The sequence below is a fragment of the Calidris pugnax genome, unplaced genomic scaffold (genome assembly GCF_001431845.1).
Source record: "Calidris pugnax isolate Ruff unplaced genomic scaffold, ASM143184v1 scaffold206, whole genome shotgun sequence".
Taxonomy (NCBI): domain Eukaryota; kingdom Metazoa; phylum Chordata; class Aves; order Charadriiformes; family Scolopacidae; genus Calidris; species Calidris pugnax.
Genome location: NW_015090957.1, coordinates 2192449 through 2211797, shown reverse-complemented (window position 1 = coordinate 2211797; position 19349 = coordinate 2192449). Strand labels below are relative to the sequence as shown.

The window sequence follows — 19349 nt, the reverse complement described above, 5'->3', positions numbered from 1 at the left end:
TTCCCCACCACAACTCACAAACGGCTGTTCTGCAGAAAGCCTGGCTGGTCAGAACCAAAGCTCTTGCCCCCCTGTTTTCTCCTGGAGGCTGTCAGCTGGTGTGGGTTGTGCTGTTTTACTGACCGGCCTGGGCTGACCCTGAGCGTGGTGCCAACGCCTCCACTGACTTCACAGACCCTCCGAGTACCATTCCCTGCTTTGATTAATTAATGTTTTGTTCCCAGATTTGTTGAGTTCAGCTGGTTTTTTTTGCGGAGATCACACTCTATGAGCAATTCTTTTGCTATGTATGTAGTATCTCTAAATAGCACTGAGAGTGGGGTGATTGAATGCTCTAAATTTCCTGTTCAGAGTGAACTCAGGCATATCGGAGCCCGCACGTTTGCAGAGCAGTCAGCCTGTGATGCTCCACTATCTGCCCGTATCGTCGTTCAACTCATTTCATTTGTTCTGTTAGTTTAAGTTTCTAGTTTTCATAGAAATACTGTGGACAGTTAACTTGTCAAGATGGATGGTGGTGATCTATGGCACCTAGAAAAATGTGCACATCATCTTCCTTGACCTGAAACGGGCTGTTTCTGGCAGTGCAGCAACACCTGCGCCGGTACCTCTGTGAGCTGTGTCAGGGAGCAAGGGTTTACTCATTCTAAGTTCTTTCATTCAAGAAAGTAAAAGGATTTGCAACAAATGTGGTGGAAACGTCAGTTCGATGTGGGGATTTTTGGCAACTTTAGCTTTAGTTGAGAAATGTTGAGAAGTTTTTACCTCATTAAGCATTAATGTATGCAGCTGATAAATTAACAGAAAATGCTCTGTGATCTGAATTACTGAAGACTGGTTAGGATATGTTGTCAGTCCATTTTCTGTAAGACTTGCTCCTTCCTGAAGGGGAAATCCTTTCCCAGGAGACCTGCTGTAAAGCCATCACTGTGTTCCCAGTGAGATTGGTCGTGGTGGACACAAAACTGGACTGGAGCACAGCTCTGCTGAAACAGACGTGAGCTGCAGGTTCTGTTAGAGAGAAAGTAGGACAGAAATCCGAGTTTATTCCCTTCTCTGCATTTCTCTGCAGAAGGCAGCAGAGCAGCTCACTGTCTGGATGCAGAGTGTGTGTTGTGTGATGTCTGTGGCTTGGGTTTGTGTTCAGAAGCTTCTCTGGAGCCAGAACATCCATCAAGTGTGACAAAGCAGGAACAGTCTCATTCTTTACTTCAGTCAAAACAGAGATGTGATACTCGTTTCTTGGCCCCTTGGTGATAACGGAAAGGGAAAATAATTTGAAGAGGTGCCTTTACAACAGATCCTGTTGCCATGGGTGTAATTCGTGGTGCAGAGCAGCCTAGTACTTAAGCTATACAGCCTAATATTTAAGTCATAAAAATAATACAGCATTCAAAGAGGCACTGTCCCACCATGGGGGAAGCTTATTTTAAGTGAAGTTGAAAATGAAGTTTAAGCTGTAAACAGTTTCTGCACATTGCTCGGGTTCCTGGTGTGCCGGTGCCCGGTGGGAGCTGGATGGAGCCCGAGGGCTCGGTGTTGGTCTCGGGACCTGCCTGGGGATGGGCTGTGGAGCTGCAGAACCTCTTTGCAGATCCAGGCTGTGCCGAGTGCTCAGCTGGCTGCTTGCTAAACAGGCAGTTTTGTTCCTCGGGGTTGTTAGTCTGGCACCTTTTCTGCACATTAAATTCACACAACACAGCATTTAAAAATAAGGGAAGCAGATTCTCTCCCCGCCTCCTGCCTAACAGCAAATCTCACTCTTACATAAACCAAAAACTTCACGTCTTCTGTCGCGTTGGCTCTGTTATTTAGCACTTGGGCTTTGCAGTGCAGCAGGCAGGATTTAGCAACCGAAATCTTGCAATTCTGTGGCGCGTGCGATGCCCCAGGGCACCGTGGGGACGGGCAGCGATGATGGTTATGGAGTGGCAAATGGCATGTGCCCACGGGAGCCATGACCAAAGGTGTCCACGGTCTGGTAGTGGCAGGACCCACTCACGACTTCACGGAGGCTGGTGGTGGTACCTGTTCTGTGGATTAATTTGCCCTTCCTCTCCCTGGTGTGAGATTCCCACTCAGTTCTCAGGCCATCCCCCCAGCCCACGTGTTCCTCTAGGCTCTGCAGCAGTCGGGTGTCCATCCCCATTTCACTTCTATTACTCCCTGCCAGCAAGGACGTTTCTTCCAAGTTTTCTTGCTGCGTTCCTGAAGTTTTGGTGGCTGTTCCCTGCTGTTTGCTCAGCTGAGAGAATGAAAACTCAACTGCTTCCAGCTCTCCTTACATTATATTCTTCTTTTTCCTTTATGAAGGCCAATTATTTTTATTAACTCTCTCAAAACACATTATCAGCTCCCTGGTGGAGACATTTAGATATGGCAGAATGAACCTGCTGTAGGAGCAGTGCCTTTCCCACTGTGAATACCAATGTCCAATTTAATGCACGAGTCCCTTGTTAGCATTTCTTAATATCTGGAAAATGAAATCATCCACATGCTTCTCAGCCTTGCAGGGACCGTACGAAGTAGTAAATGATCAAAACCCCTCGACTTAGAGCAGAGGGTGAATCAAGCTTAGTGAATTGAAGAGCTTCTGGAGGCGTCTCACTCAGCTCTGAGCTGCTGTCCGTGGGTTTGGGTCTTGCTGCCATGAGCTGTGTGTTTTCTCTTCCCCATGTGGGAAGAGTGGGCCCAGAGAGGCTGAAAAACCTCTGGATCCAGGCCAAACCCCAGCACTCAATGGGATCTTTCCATTGCCCTCACTGGGGCTTGGATGAAGCAGTTCACCCCCGGCAGAAATGGGAGCGTGGATGAGATGGGTGAGACCTTCCAGAATGTTTTTATCTGAATATGTATGTTATTGGTCATTAATATCATGAAGGGGAGTAAGTAGCTCCTTGGCTGTGCAACAAGTTGGCCCATCGGGATAGGAAGCCACCTAGAAATTATTTTGTCCCAGTAGAAGCATTGCAAGAGAGGGATGGTGCTTTGTGGGGACGAAGGGCTTCCTGGGGGCACAAGACATGCAATTGGTCCTCATGGGGTGATGATCTTAGTCCCATGATCCCAAACTTCACTTATCTCAACCCATGGCATGTCCAGGCTGAGGTCATTCTGACGATGATGGGACTGCTTTTGTGTCTGCCAACTGCTTTGCTTAGATTAATTTGTATTTTGGGTGTTCGGATTTCCACTGGGGGGTCACCCACCATAAGGGTCACACCAACTACATCCCATTCTGTTGTCGTATGGAAAGGATCTCCCTAGAAACTAGCCTTTGTTTTCCTGAACAATGAAAATGCAAATTAAGAATGTCAGCTGTGTACCTTAAAATAAGATTTCAAAACCATTTTGCATTTCCCAGTGGTTCAGTGACAACTCGAAGACGTGGGGTTGTCTCTGGTGATGAGACAGGCAGAGTTCCCAGCTCATGCTCAGACCTGAGTGCCAATGAATGCTTTATCTCAAAACTTTGTAATATATGTGTTATTTGTACTGCTTTTCAACTTCAAAGAGCTTGAAAAATATTAATGCAAGTTCACAAAAGGCTTCTGTTCTCGCTGCCTCTCTACTGATGGGGAGATGGAGAGGTGCCTGGGTGGGGCTGGGGGCTGCTGGGGCTCAGTGTGCTTGGCTGAGGTGGGGCCATGGGCAGCCCCTCACACCAGCACGAAATTGCTGGGAAATTTCTTGAAATGTTTGAACAGGTCATGGTTTCTTCAAAATGATCAGGAATTTCCTGTTCTGAATTCTGTCTGGTTTTCTTTAGAACTATGGACAAGTTAAATTATCGGGTGAAAAAACTGCAATGCAAGCCGTATACTTTTTCAGACACCCACCTTTTGGCACTGGGATGAGGTGCAAAGAGCTCAGCGGGAAGGGCTGGGGGGTCCCCCAGTCCCCCCCAGTGCTGCAGGTGGCCAGGACAGAGCACTGGGGGGCGCTGCAGCGCAACCAGCCCCCGCAGCGTCCCCGCAGGAGCAGCTCTGCGCTTTGCGGTGGTTTTGGGGCTGAGTCTCCGGGGTGTTTCAGTCTAAATCCTTTCGTCTTTGGCAGCTACTTTGAAGGATTTTTCCTAAAATGTAGTTCTAGATACGTATGCAGTGAGCAAAGCGCAGTATTCTTAAAAAGCCCATTGGCAAGGAACAAATGAGAGCTCTGTGCGGTAAATACCATCCAGAATTTCTGTCATTCTGGACCTCGCAGAATTTGATAGGCCAAGTGATTCATCCATCAAAATCATTTCCTAGAAAATCATGCTACTGGAAGATTGTGCTTTTTATTAAAGGAAAATGTCACTCTTAGTGTTCAGTACTTCTTGGCTTTGCCATCAAAGTAAGAAGAACAAAAACTGTCTTGCAGGTTTTTTGTGCTTAATTCAGAAGAATGGGACTGCAGAGTGCAAATTTGTAGGAGAAATTTTTATCCCTATGCTAGGCAAAGTTGGGTTTGGTGGTTTTGTTTGTTGGTTTAGTTTTTAATTTACTTTATAATTTTAACTGTTTAATAGGATTTCAAAGGGGTGAGCTAGCCCTTCTTGGGGAGGTAGTGGAGGATGGCATGAATGGCAAAAGAGACACCCCACGGAGCTGGAATTTCTCACTGTCTCTCTCTGACCAGGTGAGGTGTAAAAGTCCGATTTCCCTCATGGATATGGATCTGCTCTTTAACCCCAAGGACACCAAATATCTTCTCCCTAAAAAAGCTGTCTTCTCTGTGGCATGAGCTGTCTCGTCCCTAGGTTTCCTCCCAACTTCATCAGACCAAGGCATCCCCAGGTTGGCACAGAGCAGTGCCATTCACCCGCACCTTCCTGCTTCCTTAAAAAAAAAGAAGAAACAAAGCAATAATTACAATTGAATGTGCCTTGGTTCAGTAAGGGCTTAGTTAATGGAGTGCACATTGTATAATGAGACCCAGACATTTTGAAAAACACAAATCTTTTCAAAACACTTTCTGGTTTTCTTCATGGGTGCTGGGAACATCAGTGCTCCGGTTCGGCATCCATGCAGGTCTCCCAGGGGTTCTGGGGGAAGCGAGGCAGCGCGATCAGGAGGAGGGCAATGCCACAGATGAAGAGCAGGACGAAGGAGGAGCAGGCACAGGCGAAGGACCAGGAGTAGCTGTACTCCATCCAGACTGTCTCCTTGCTGTCGATCATCCTTTTCACCGACTGTCTCATGACTTCAACAGAGATGATGATGCAGAGACCTGAAGGAAGATACGAGCGGTGAGTTGAATAACCAGCTGTCAATTTTTCATCAGTTAACCACCTCATCTGTCTTTTTGCATACAGGGATTGCAGGGAGATTCACAAGTGAGTCATTGACTTCAATGTTTGAAGGAACCAATGCTCACAGCTGCCGAGAGCTCTGCTGTAAGCCAGGCTGTCCAACTCAGCTGGTGACTTGTGTGACCTTTAGGCAGGCTTGGATGGGAAACTCAAAGTGGTGGAGGAATAATTACATTCCCAAGGGAGCTTTCCCAAAGGTTGAGTAAGATTTTTATTGAGGTGACAGTTAGCACCGCTGTCTTTCAGTCATTGTGGCATGTCAGGGTGTTACTACCTCATGTAGAAATGCCATCTTCATGTTTCTGGGAGACAGCTGTGTGTTTTGGGCCTGGATCTGCTGTTTCCTTGGTTTGAGTCTTAACAAATGAGATAAAACAGTGTATATCCCCGGTTTAGATTGGGGCCAGCACAGACTGTGCTAGAAATGCCCCTTCTAAAGGTGGCTGGAGAAAATACAGAGAAGCTGCTGCGTGATGCTTGCTGAACTGGGTATTTTTAGAGCTCCTCAGCTGGAGCACCACCCGGGGACTTGCAGCCTGATGATAGCCGGGAAGAAAATGCCATTTGAAAATGGCATTTTTAGAAATGTCTCCATCCTGCCAGGATCTATCTAAGATTCTCTACGTTGAGCTGTGAACTGGGTGCAAGTACAGGAGCTCTGAGCCTCCTACCTGCGAAGGTGTAGAACATGGATGCTGGCTTCAGCAGATAATCCCTCTTCTTCCCAAAGGATAAGAGGACGCAGACTGTTCCGATGATTGCAAAGCCAACGCTGAAGATGGCAATGGCTGCAGCTGAAATGCTGTATTCTGCCAAAGCAAAACAAAACACCGAAAAATGCAAATGTATGCAAATTTTGAGTATGCTCTCATCAGCTGTGGTGACTTTGCAGTAGGTCAGGCCAAGAAATACGTATGGCCCTGCATGTAGCTCTCATAAACTGAGTATTTCCCTCCGATAAAAGCAGGGGCAGGTGTTGGCCATGTATCTTCAGAATGGAAGGGGTATGAGAAAGGAGCAGGAGGGGGAAGCGAGCTCCAAACACCTACTGGAAGAGCCAACAGCTCCTGTGTTGGTCAGATGGAGCTCTGGGCCTGAGCCCTTTTAGCTCTGCTGCGTAGATGTTGCTGCTGAAGCCCTACTGGGCTCCACTCCGGCATTTTGTCCATTGCTCCGCGCTCTGCTCTCAGCGTACGCAGACAGCTTGGTGCTATTTTTATTCCCTGTCGTATTGCGGAGCCCTGACAAGGCCCCGTGCGTGGTGCCGATGTTGGACCGACGCAGAGAGGCAGTTCCACAGGGCCCAGAGTCGGGCAGGAGGCCAGAGGTGAAGTGTTTGCACAGCACCTTTTTTTTTTTTTTTTTTTTTGTCCCTTTAAGAGAATGATTTCCAGCTCTGTGAAAATCCACCTTCTTCAGGGCAAAGAGTTAAACCCTCCATAGAATGTCCTGGGTTTTGCTAAGGCAGCCACGATGTGCGCTGGACGCTTCCCCCAGCCAAAGCACACATCAGTGCCTGAATGGAGGGGAAGAATTGCTAATTGAATAATTCAGGCCTTCATTTACATATTGCATTTGTTTTCAGATTAGTTTAATATTTAACACATGTAGCCATGCATGAACATCACAGTGCCTGATGATATTTGCCTTTCAAGCCATTAAAAAAATATCTCCCAGGCAAAATTATGAAGAATTTTTTTGCCTGTTACTAATTAGCTCCCATCAAATCGTAGCTATTTCTGCAGAAGGGAGCAGCAGATCACTCCTTGTTCTCATTGCTTTTCATATCACTGTTTTATTATAATTTCCTTAATGTTTCTCTTTACTATGTGCTGGAACTGCCTGAAAGAATTTGTTTCAATGTAAAATCTTTTGCCAGGGCTTAAACTTTTTCTTTTACTTCAAAGAAAAGAAGTTCTTCTTGATTTTTTTTTTCCAAAATGACTAAGGTGGCATTGGGTGCCTTTTTAAGACCAGATGACTGGATCTGATAGTATATAAATGAGCAACAGCAGGTAGCTCACACATATGCTCTTCTATTCACTTACAATTCCCAATCTTCCTTGTCTTAGGAAACTGCTCTTCTAGAAAACCTGTCTGCAGGGTTTTCCACCATTACCATTTCCAGTGGAAGCAAAGCAGATTGTTTAATATGTGTAATGTAATCATCAGCTCATTTACTCCACAGCAAAACACGTTGTGTGGCAAACAAGAAAGGAATTTGACCTTAATGAGAGGGCGAGGAAGAGAGAGGAGCACATTAGATGAGTGCTAAAAATATTTGGCTTTATCAGGGACTTATTAGAAATGTGAAATTTGTCTGTGAGAGACTGTTTTCAAAATCCATGCTCTGTAAACACGGACCCTGTGTGTCTTCGTAGGGTCTCTGTTCCTTCCTTCCATTAATTGCTCTGGCTTTTACATGACTTTCATATAAAATCAATATGAAGCATAAAATTCCTAATGGTCTTCACAGAGTCTCTGTACTTCTTTTCAGGGTCAAGACTCTGCTTGGGGTATGATTTATTCATTTAGATTTTATTAATGTCTTCTTCCTTCGATGGTAAAGGCTCAGAGTGTCATGGGTAGTGCCAACGTTGTAAAGTCATTTTTATGCTGAAAAGAATTTTTGCAGTTTTCTTATGTATTGACATTGTTATATATTTGTGGGACAACTTTGAATAAAATCACACTTACGGGTGTGATCATATATAAAAATTATTCTTCCCAGGAAGTTGTCATTTGACCTTGTTCAGAGCATTTTTTTTTTTACGTTTTTCCCAGCTGGCAATATCTGATAGAAATTCCTCTACTGCCTTCAGTGGAACCAGGACTGAACCCTCACTTTGGGGACCCCTTTACTTTCAATTTTGTGTGCATCTCAGTTAGGAAAATACTCTTGAGGATCATTCTTACCTTTCTGGGTGGTTACTTCAAATATCTCTGAGCTCTGTCCTGGTGTGAAGTGCTTGAAGTAGGAGCAGTTGTGTTCTGAAAGAGAAAAGGAAATGTAGTCTGCTTGGAAATCTCTGGTATAACATAGTAAAACTGAATCTGCTTTGTACTGATGTATCAAACTTACAAGGTCTTTAAAGAACCTCGCCCTTGGTAGCCCAGAGAAATTGGAGTTGGATCTGTTTTATTTGGGAGCAGATGAGTGGTATGCACATGCCAGGCTACTGGGTCCAGCATGGACATGCCCCCTCTGATACCTTTTCTCGGCTGCTCCCTCTGAGAGCTTTCCACACTGATTGCTCATCTATTTAAAACATGAATTACAGATAATTTTTCCCATTCTGTCTTTGGCCATCCATCTTTGGTCCCAGAGATGAGGCTGCTGCAATGCAGGAAAGCACATGGTGTTTTACTGCAACAGGGACACCAAGGGCTCTTTTTTGGCTGCCAGTAAAAAGAGGGAAGCTGTCTGAAGCCGCATTGTCCAGGGAAGGGAAGGCTGATCAAAGCCCTACAAGTCAAGAGCAAAGAGGCTCTCGTGCAACCTGGCTCAACCAAAGTTCACTCCCATCACAGCAGCCTACTGAGTTAATTTGGTAAGACAGCAGAGTTAGAGAATAGGAACTTTATGAAGTTCCTCCATCTGGACTTCACGTGAGCAGGCTGCCAGATACGTGGGATGTTTATAGAGGGGTTATAGACTGAACTTGGAGGAGGGAAGTTGGCAGCTGTATCTTTCAATGGCCACAATATGCTTCATCCTCAGCCTCAGGCGAGTCAGCCAACGAGGAGATGGATCCCCAGGCCTTCCAGCCTCAGCAGGGTGGGCAAGAGGCTGGTGAGGACTTGCTGACTCAAAGGTTTGGTGGCAGCAGGGTTAGGATAGAGGGTGTTCTTGCTATTTATAACTGATTTAATTGAAGGTTTGCAGGGGAGCGGAGCTGGGAGAACAGTTGCTCGCCAGGAATTTGGCTTGGAAGAGTGCAATCGTGGAGACGCGTTGAGCGGCGCCAGCTCTGATTGCACCATTCTGCTGAGCGGGGCTGGAGGGGACACGCTCAGCGCCTGCCCCAGTGCCCCTCCTGCTCCCTAGGCTGGGGTCCCATCTCACTGGGACATGGGGCCAAGATGGCACGAAATGCAGGCACCCCCTGCAGCGAGGGGCCACTTGGGTAAGTAACACCAACGTCTCTTGTCCATTAAATACCGGAGTTAGTACCAGTTTCCAGGAGATGCTGGGAGTAAGTAAGTGTGGGAGGACTTTGAGGTCCTCTCTTACGCCCAGGCTGGGACAGGCTGCTCCAGCACAGACCGTGACCACGGGGCAGAGCCTGAGCCAGGTCCCAGGTGCAGGACATGGGGGCACATGCTGCATGTAGGCGGTTATTTATAGCATTAATTTCTAGTGGCAAGAAGGCACCAGCATATTGTGCGTTACCTGTTGCTGCTTCTTGGTTTTTTTCTGTCATGTACATAGCAGATTTTGGAGTTACTGATTCAAGGAGGATTTATTTTCTCTCTCCCAGGAGATAGGCAATTTTAAAGCATCATTTTTGGGCCCATTAGTGGAAGATTCCTTTGAGACGCTCTTATCTACTTTATATTATAAGCTGACTTTTATTTCATCTCCAGCTTCTCCTTGCTGGAGACTAGGTTAATGTTCAGCTCTGGCGTCTCCTGACCTGTTCTTTATTATCCCTGCAAACGACTAGAGGGAACATATTTGAACTCGGACCTCTATGACTGAAGCTGCAAATTTGGAGCCCCAGAGTGGCGGTTGCACACCCCTGCCAGCGACGGAGCGGTGGCTGAGCCTGAGCATTCAGTTTTGGGATCCTTTGGCTCCTGTGCTAAAGGGGAGGGAGATGGGATGAAACTGGGACACCAAAGTGGGTTATTTGGTTCGGCTTTTAATTAATCCTCCAAGGCTGAACTGAAAAGAGTCCCCAGATGTGCTGACTGTGCAATGCCCAAGGTGAAGCCATCCAGATGTGGTGTGATGGAGGACACAGCACAGCTCTGTGTCCATTGCAGGTGAACCAGATCAGCCCAGACCACCCTGCAGCCCGTGACAGCTCAGCGGAGTGGAACCACACAAAGTCTTCTTGTAGAGATGGACTTGGATTTGTCTGCAGGAAAAGGAGCTGCCTCTGTGTCTTGTGGCTCATAGCAAAGCTCTGCCAAGGTGTGATAAATGGGGTTATCACAGAAGTGGGTTAGGTCTGGGGGAGGTGTTTTTGGAAAATGCACTTACTGTGGGAAAATACAACTAGATTGGTTTTGGTGAAAAAATATATTGCTTTCAGTTTAAAGATGCTTTGGTGCTCTGCTGAGCTGGGAATATCTGTTTCAACAAGGCTCTCTGTTGTTTGAGAGAACTGAGGCACTTCAACGCCTCTTTGGTGCCACCATGAATAAGAGAAAAGCCCATTTGTGTCACACCACATTTACATAATGGATAGGATTTAAAATGGGTTTTATAATGGTTGAAAACTGTGTGGCAATCTTTGTTTCTCTCCACCCCTGATTGCATTATCTCTGCCATGAGGTCACCTCAAAGTGCTGATGGGAAGAACCCAGGGGCTCTGTGGTCATTAAGGTTCATGTGAACTTCAGGGCTGTAACATGTGGTTTATCACCCAGTGTCCTGCCCCTTCCAGGTCACCCAGCCTTACTGTCCTCCTGGTCCCTTCCCTTCAGATCCACCATTCCTGGATGATAAAAAAAAAATTATTTTTATCTGAGGTTTCCACTTGTGTTAAGTTTGGGAGACAGGACCTGCTGCTGTGATTAGAGGAGGTGTTAAGGTGAAGACTGAGTGGTGGAGACGGGGTCAAACCTTGCCCTACAAGCCAGGGGAAGGCTTTTGACACACACTGAGTTTTGGAAATGGTAACTCCAAATAGTTTCATTTCATACCAGTCTCGTAGAGTGAGTCTCTTATATGGACATGGGGAATGAGATAGCCCTGCTGATCACCCATTTGCTCCAGCACTTCCCCTCTCCAGCTGCCTGAGCTCAGGTTCCCATGTTTGCAAGGACCTATTTAACCTGCTCGCAGGACACACAGCCTGTAGAGTATCCCCTCTGCTGCTGCCCCGTGTGCAGGCACACAAGAGCCCACCTTGTAGGACATCACCTACCCTGGAGACACTGGCAGCAAAGGGGAACTCCATTTACAGCTGGTATACACTGATCACGGTTAAAAATGTGTCAGTATTAAACTGAATTTACCTGCTTTTAACAGCTATCTCCCTGATCTTTCTAGTTCTTACAGCAGGATGCTGAACTCTTTCCAATTTGTCAACATCCTTGGAAGAGTGCTGTAAAATTTTAAAGCTCTGCCTAAATGACAGCCCTGCTTTGCAGAATGCAAGCCAAGTCATCCTCCCCATTTTGCACTGTGCTGAGCTCAAAACCTAATAAATAATGTTAATCACGCCATCCATTTCCTCCTCAGGGAGTGACTGGTAAATGGTTATTAATGCAGTGATACATTCTTATGTTTCTTTTCCAGTCCTGGCAGTAATGTCTGATTATGTCTCATGATTTTCAGGAAAATCAGTGCCCACATCTGCTCTTTTACTGCAGGTTTGTTCATTCACATTTCCCTGACTGCTGCAGGTTTCACAACCCCGGTGTTTCCCTGCTGATGTCTCTTCCCAGAAGTGTGAAATCAATCCAATGCGAGCCATGTGGCTGCAGCATCGTTCAGCAGCTCGGATCCACAGGGGCTGCACTTCCCCCTCCTCCCCTTGCTGTGTTCCCCATGTGAGTAAAACAGGGATTAAAATATTTATATTATATTTGAGGTGTGAATTTCGCCCTTTGAAATGTCGGATGCTGATTACGACACAGGATGTCATCCAAATTCCCAGATATCTTTAAAAACTGGAAAACCAGCTCCAGGGTGAGGTGGGAGGCTCAGCCCCTGTGCTGTTGCCGGGTTCTTTGCTGTGCCCCACAGAACGGCAGCGCTAAGACGCGACTCAACGCCTGTGCAAGCACATGCTGATGTCTGTCAAAGACAGTGGCTGCTTTCATGGCTGCGAATCTGCTTTTTGCAGACAGCTGGATATTTATGAGTTTTATATTTACCCCACAGTTGTGCAATTTTGGTGTTTATCCACCAATTTCTATTGTTTTTCCTTTTGTGGGAGTTCTCCTCCGTGTGTGAGGAAAGGCGTACAGTGAGGAATATGTTTCTAGGCACGTAAGTACCTTTGCGAGAGACATTAAGCATATGGATGACACACTCCCAAATTTGGTTAGAGGCAGATCCAAATGTTGAGGCTAAGCTCCTCTCTTCAGAATGTGCAATTTGGCCAAAGAGCTAAAGAATTGCAGTAATACAGGGAAAATACAGTAAGCCCTGGCAGCAAGATTTTTCACAGGAAATTTTCAAAGATGTGTTAACATACATATTTCATTTCAAGCAGCGAGCCTAACATGAAGGCAATCCTGTTATTTCTGTTCTGGAAAGCATCCAGTACTCTCTGAGCCATCTAAAAAAGCAGCGTAGCTTGGTCACGGATGGGGTGTATTAGTGCATGCAGCACCAATGTTGCTGACTTTGCTCCCTTTTACCATGGGAATGGAACATTCTTCCCAGACAGCAGCTGTGCCCACTCCCCCCGCCGCCCTCCTGCCGACTGCGCTGCAGGAACCTGTGATGGAGATGTGTGTGGGACCGGGCTGCCTCCGCCGAGAGGTGAGGAGGCTCAGTGAGTCATTGAGAAATTGCCTCGAACTCAGTTTATGACTTGTTTTTGGAAGCTGGCAAAACCTACTGCAGGTCCCTGTTCCTCCTTGCTTTGAGGAACAGTTGTTATTGCAATAGCCCGGAGATAACCTAATGCCAGCCATGAAGAGGCTGTTCCGTTGTAGCTGTATGGATCCCGAAATCCTAAAGATCAGGCTACATATGGTGGGTCCATAAATCCTCTCTTGTGCTCGCTGCCATCGGTGTGCCCGGGTGCTGCAGGACCCTGGGCTGATATCAGCACAATTCCCTCTGTTCCAGTCTCCCTCTGTGATTTCCACCATGCCCGATCCTCCTCCCCTTCTGCCCGCCACTGTCGCTGCTGCTCAGGAGACTCAAATATGGTCACAAAGAGACGCACGAAGCAACACGGCGCGCGCTGACGGCCAGAGGGGTGAGAACGAGTGTTTGCAGACCAACATGGAAACAGCCCCATGCAGCCCCATGCCGAACTAACTGCCATGGGAACACAGACCCTATCTTCCTCCTGCCATGTCCTGCAACCTCCTAAGCAAAGCCTGGCATGACCGCCTGGTGCTTTCTCCCATGCATTGTTGGGTGGTCACCTACCTCCTGGCAGGGTAATCGGCCCACAGCCCTTCTCTTTGGGACCTTGCTCCTGCATAAAAATCCTCTTTGTACAGAGTCGCCATAGCCCGAAATGAGCTGCTTCGCAGGTGGCGTTATATTTCTCCACCTTGGGGCTGAGCACGGCCCAGTGGTCAGTCACTACGGCTGCAAACAGGAGGGAGATGCCAACCAGGATCACAGAGAACGTCAGCCGGACCTTCAGGGGTTTGGTGTCGTCCATCCCGCTCCGGCCCGGTGTTCCCAGCGCAGTGCGGCGGGTGATTCGTGATGGCTCCCGAAATCCTGGCGCATCTGAGCCCTTGGCAAATGTCAGTGCTGGGGGAGCAGGGCGGCCGCAGGCAGCTGCTGGGCTGTGTCAGCCGCCACAGCGAGGAGCCTATTGCTGCACATAGCGAGCGCGGCGCCCGGCCGAGCTCAGCTTTCCCCCCGTCCCGACGGTTTGTTTGGGATTCCCACGGGCCGGGCGGGCACTGGGAGCTGCTACAGCCGCCGCTCGAGGGCTGTAATCCCTTGACTTGCAGCATGCCCAGAAATAGGCATTAATAGGCCGATTAACTTTTCAGCGAGGTTATAAAAACATCTGTGTTTATAATAGCGTTGGGGCTGCGTTCAGTCTTATCCTAAACAGTTTAATGGCCCCGCAGCCCACGCGCCGCCTGCCCACGCCTCCGGCTGGCGGCTGCCTCTGCTCGGAGCTGGGAGCTGGATGGCCCTCAGAGCTGAGCACTGCAGCCTAAAAAAAGTGGCAAAATAAGCAAACTTACTTATTTTATTGTTTATTTTTATTGTGATTATTTTTAATTAACCTAAAGTATTCTGAGTAGTCTTCTTTTTGAGTGCAAAACCTCTCAAGTGCATCGCCCGGGATTTCTCCGTGGTGGGCAGTAACTCCAGCAGCCACCCGGCAGAGCTGTCCCTTCTGTTGGAAGTGACTTCTGCCACCCTGAACCCAGATTGCCAGGGCTGGGCCAACCTCTCTCGTTCCCTTTGGTATTTCAGCTGATCATAAAGCTAATTTGATGATAATGTCAATGCAGAGGCCACCATGGTGATGCCATTACAATTGCGATGTCAAACTGAGGAGGGTGACAGTACCTGAATGTCAAAAGAATGGTTAAAAAAAATGCCAGTGGAAAGCTGCAAATGCCATGTTATCATGTCGAGATATAATGTCAAAGTTACTCCAGTCCTGTTTTATGAACACCCCAATTTGATGTCAAAATAAAGGTGCAGAGGTGTCAGCTTAAATTAACGAGGACAATCTGAAGCGAGGAGTTAAGGTGAAAGGGGACTGTGGGAAAGGGAGAGAAAATTAAGAATGTCAAAAAATATTGATCCAAAATAACTGTAATTGAACTATGACTTAAAGGGGTTAACGTTGCTTTGCTTGATGTGTGACAGGGCTGGCTTGGACACCCCTGGGGAGCAGGGTGACACGTCTGAACCTGGTACAGCATCTGGTGCCCTGGTCTTGCTGGGCCGGTGGGAGCCGTGGGAAGGAGCAAAGGTACGTGGTGCAAAATCAGAGGGGAAAGGGACCAGGGAGGGCCCCAGGGACATGGGGCAAGGCAGGTACCAGAGACCACAGGCACATCTATAGGAAGATGCTCACAGCCCTGAATAGGACTGTGATCTGCCAGGTTGGGGCTGGGAGAAATATTAGAGGCTTAAATTTAAACCAGAACCAAGAGTTCTCATGTAAGTGGAAAAGCCCAAAGGGAACAGACCTTAAACCAGAAAAGGAATGCATTAAAAATGTAATGCCTTTTCTTTGGAGGTAGTCTCTAACAAGAGACTAGATGTCTATTAGACATCAGTTGATCTTAGGAACTGCATCCTGACTTTGCTTCCTTGACGCTACAAACTCCACAGGTCACTGAAAATCGACTGTAAGAAAGTGAATGGGTTTGCAAATATGGCACAAAGCAAGGTTCTGGTTGCTGAGGAAGCAAGTGCTAATGGTCATGCTTTAGACTAATTGCAACCTACAAGGAGACTGCAGGGGTGGGAAAACTCATTAATTTTTGTGTTGGTCTTTGTGTCTCTTCCAGTATTGGCAACAATCATGCTTTTTATTCTCATATAGGTTCTCTGATCTGGATAAGTCCCTCAGGGTTCGGTTTCGTTTGGAGTTTCCTAATAACACCCAGGAAACAACTTCTGTCCCAGCCTGGAGGTGGTGGGATCCATGGGTCAGGTTGGCATCTGACATGCAGAAGCAAAACTGATTTCTGGAGGAGCAAAGGACTACGGGAAACCTCCAAAATTTTCTGCACATCCAGAAGACCGTGATACCTAATCCTCTAGGGACAGTTCCTGGAGTGTCCCTGTGTGAGTTGGCAAGTATTCACATTTAAAAATCAATATCACATGAAATATAATCAGACTATTAATGAGGACCTGTTGGGAAGCAGGGAGGGTTGTAATTAGTTGCACTTTAGCAGCGGTGAGTGAGAGACAAAATTATGTTTCTCTATTGGAGAAAATGCTAAAGGAGATGTCTCAAGACTAACTACTGCATTATTTTTTTCCCTAGCAGAGGTGTTGGCCTAGCTCTGCTCCCCATCACTTGCACATTTCTGTGCTTCTTCCAGACCAGCCTCAGTATTTACCGCAACCAGATTAAACAAATTCTGCCGTTCCCTTCTTGTAGAATGATGTTTGCAGAAAACCCTTCCCAGGTGAGAACAACTCAGGGCGTAGATGGCGGGACCTGGTCTGCTCTCAGCTAAAATGCCTTTTCAGTAAACAGCTTTCTTCAAATAAGAGCTCCTTGGCAATATTTGAGCTCCTGACCCTGCATTGCCCCACTGTGGTGGGACCACCGTGGTCCTGGTTGGCTCTGCACAGGTGGTACCAGCCAACGGCACCCTCCAAAAGCCCCCTAGCTCTGGGAAGCCAAGAGGAAAATGTGTGTGTGTTTTGTCTGGTTTTTAATATTTTTTTTTTTTAATAGACTCCCATGGGCATGAAGAAGGAGATTTGACCCCACACCGCTGGCCACAACCCGGCCTCTGCGCAGCCCCCACAGCACAGGCAGGACTGGCTGCCCCCTCTGCCCCACAGCCCGGCCCAGGCTTCGGTCTCCTAAAATACCCTCCGGGTGCCATTTGGGTAAGTGATCCCTCCAACTCTGGTGAAGCCAGGCGGGGCTGTAAGACGAGCTGTTTCACAGACAGGTGCAGAGCACTCCTCATTCCCTTTTATTTTTGGCACCTCCTGAGTTTGTTAGTTTTCTTATTCCAAGGAAATGCCACATCCTCCTTGCTGGACTTTTTTTCCACATTCTGAGGCCTTAAAGGCTCTGTCTTTGCTTCCCCCTCAAACAACATCACTTCTTGATACATCCCTGTTCTCAGCAGGGCAGCCACAGACTGTGGCTATTTACCCACAGAATTGCTCGGCAATGCGGGAAGAGCCTTTATTTACTTTAGTTCAAGGGAACCAGCTTTGGGCTTGAGCTTTAAATGGCTTTGCTGCTGGGTGTCAGAGGCATTTGAAAAGATGAATCTCCTGCCTCCCCCCAGACGTGCCAATTGATCGTTCATATGGGGAGAGGCAGGCAGGCAGCGATACGTGGGCAGCCTTCATCTTTAAAGACAATCTGGAGGATTAGGAACCAGGAAGGTAAAGTTAAAGGAGGTATTTGAAGAAGAAATATTGTCTCTGATCCAGGGACGGTTTGGGAGAGGCTGCTGAGCTGCTGACCCGTGTTCGGTGCCACTTGTAGGCTGAGATTTCATGGTGGTGATTAGAAAAATGCTTTCGTGGAGCTTTGGCATGTGGGGGTCGAGCTTTCTTCAGGCAAAACTGACAAGACCAGGGAGAGGAGGTTGCTCTGAAGCAAATTCACATGAAACCTCTAAAGGTGGAGGCAAAGCACAGGCTCGGGGCTAGGACTTCAGAAGACACTGGCTTATTTGTGTTGATGGTGACTTGCAGTGCCTCTGGCCAACATACCAGCCTCAAGCCGGGCACCTAAACCAGAGCACGTCTCATATGGGCCAAGTTCAAGCTGGAAAATAGAAGGTTTTTCTTAGTTTCCTACCTAAGTGCCTGGAAATGTTGTGAGGGGAGCATATCTTGGAGATTTTGTGGTCTGTGGCACCACAAGAATATTTATTTTTTCTCTGATATATTGTCTTCCGCTAACATCCCCAGCTGCAATCAAAAGAGGTAGAAACGTGTAAGAATAAACACAGACATCTCAGCTCAGAGAATCTGGAAGTTAAAAATCTATATACCTTTCTCCACACAAAAATTAATACATTTAAAATGGTTTATTTAAAAAGCAAGGATTAAGTACATTATACATGGTTGTGATTATACCAGTAGAACTGAAGCACAGTGGAAATAACACTTTAGAACTGCAGACAGAAATGTAACCTCAAGGGACATGATATATTAGCCCTTGTGGATATCTGATCCATACAGAAAGGAAAGGAAATATAAAAATAGTTTATTGTTAGATGTACGGACATATGAAGTGATTTCTCATTTTACTCCTATTGTGTATGAGAAACTAGGAAGAGAGCACTGACAATATACCTGAAACTGTTTCTCAGAAAATCAAATCTGATTCAATAGCCTTTTTTTTTCCAGGTCTGCTATTACAGTATGTTATAGGATAATACCAAAAGACTGATTATTGTTAATGATATGATGATGATATCTGCAGGTCTTATTAAGAAATGGGGGCTAATTTTTTTTTCAGTGCTGTCCAGGGAAACCAGAGAGATGTGGAAGAACAGATGATTTTATTTTTTTTAACTGTTACTGAGTGGTTTCAAAGTCCAAGCACAATCTGATTCTGTTCAGACAGATCAGCCACGGAGCAAGACACTGTTCATGGGCAGGAATGCTGCAAATTTTTCAGTTTTGTCAGAATCAAAGTTTTCCACAGGAAAAGATTGATTTTTGGAGGATTTTTTTAAACTGAAATTTTAAACTGAAACCACATTTTTTCTGCTTTGGTTGAACGAATTACTGCTCTGACATTTGACATAGACCATGAGTTTTCAATTGCAGCCCCTGTTCTACAGGAAGAAATTTCTGGTCCCTTTTATCTCCCTTTCTCTTTGTTCCCTGCCCAGACCCCATATCCCGTGAGCATCCCATGAACACCGCCCCGTCCAGCTCCACTCTTCTGAGGTCCCTGCTGGAGAAGGAGCAGATGATCTGGCTCAGAGCGAAGCAGGGCATCGCGCTCAGAGCTGCTGAAACCAGCCCTGCTCAGGGGGAGGAGGCTCTGGAAAAAGAAAAGAACACCTCGAAATGCTTGGCAAGACTGTTTTTGCTGATGTGGTGTAAAAATACTGCACATGCTTCTGAAGGTATGGTCTGGGCTCTAGAAAAGCTTTGGACTTCGGCTGGAACCAGATGGTTGGTTTTAAACACATTCACTGGAGCAGGACGATTAAAAGAACAAAACTAACACGCAAAGCAAACCTCACACTGTCAACTTCCAGTTCAATGTACATGAGTTTAGAAAAACAGCCTATATCTAACTCCTGGTTTTAAAGGGAATGGTTTTATTCTTAATTACAGTAAACATGGATGAGGACTTATTTCTAACTATTAGTTTATTAACACAGTGGGAAACAAATAGTTTTGGGAAATTGCACTTGAAAAATACATCGACTATAATTAGATGTAAATTAATTAGCACTTAGTATGACACACTAATGAGACAGAAGGTTTTTTCTTCATTGCAAACTTCTACTTCTATCATAGCTAATCAAAGATTTT

At 46.5% G+C, this 19349-nt stretch overlaps 1 protein-coding gene across 1 annotated transcript; it reads right to left on the bottom strand.

Moving 5' to 3' along the window:
• Positions 1 to 4321: 4321 nt before the first annotated feature.
• CACNG1 (calcium channel, voltage-dependent, gamma subunit 1) lies at positions 4322 to 13916 on the bottom strand. Its single transcript, XM_014952242.1, has 4 exons — positions 13581 to 13916; positions 8210 to 8284; positions 5965 to 6102; positions 4322 to 5211 (listed from the first exon to the last, which is right to left on the bottom strand). Exons 1-4 carry the CDS (start codon positions 13819 to 13821, stop codon positions 4985 to 4987), a joined length of 681 nt encoding a protein of 226 aa, XP_014807728.1. The 5' UTR covers positions 13822 to 13916; the 3' UTR covers positions 4322 to 4984.
• Between the last annotated feature and the right edge of the window lie 5433 nt (positions 13917 to 19349).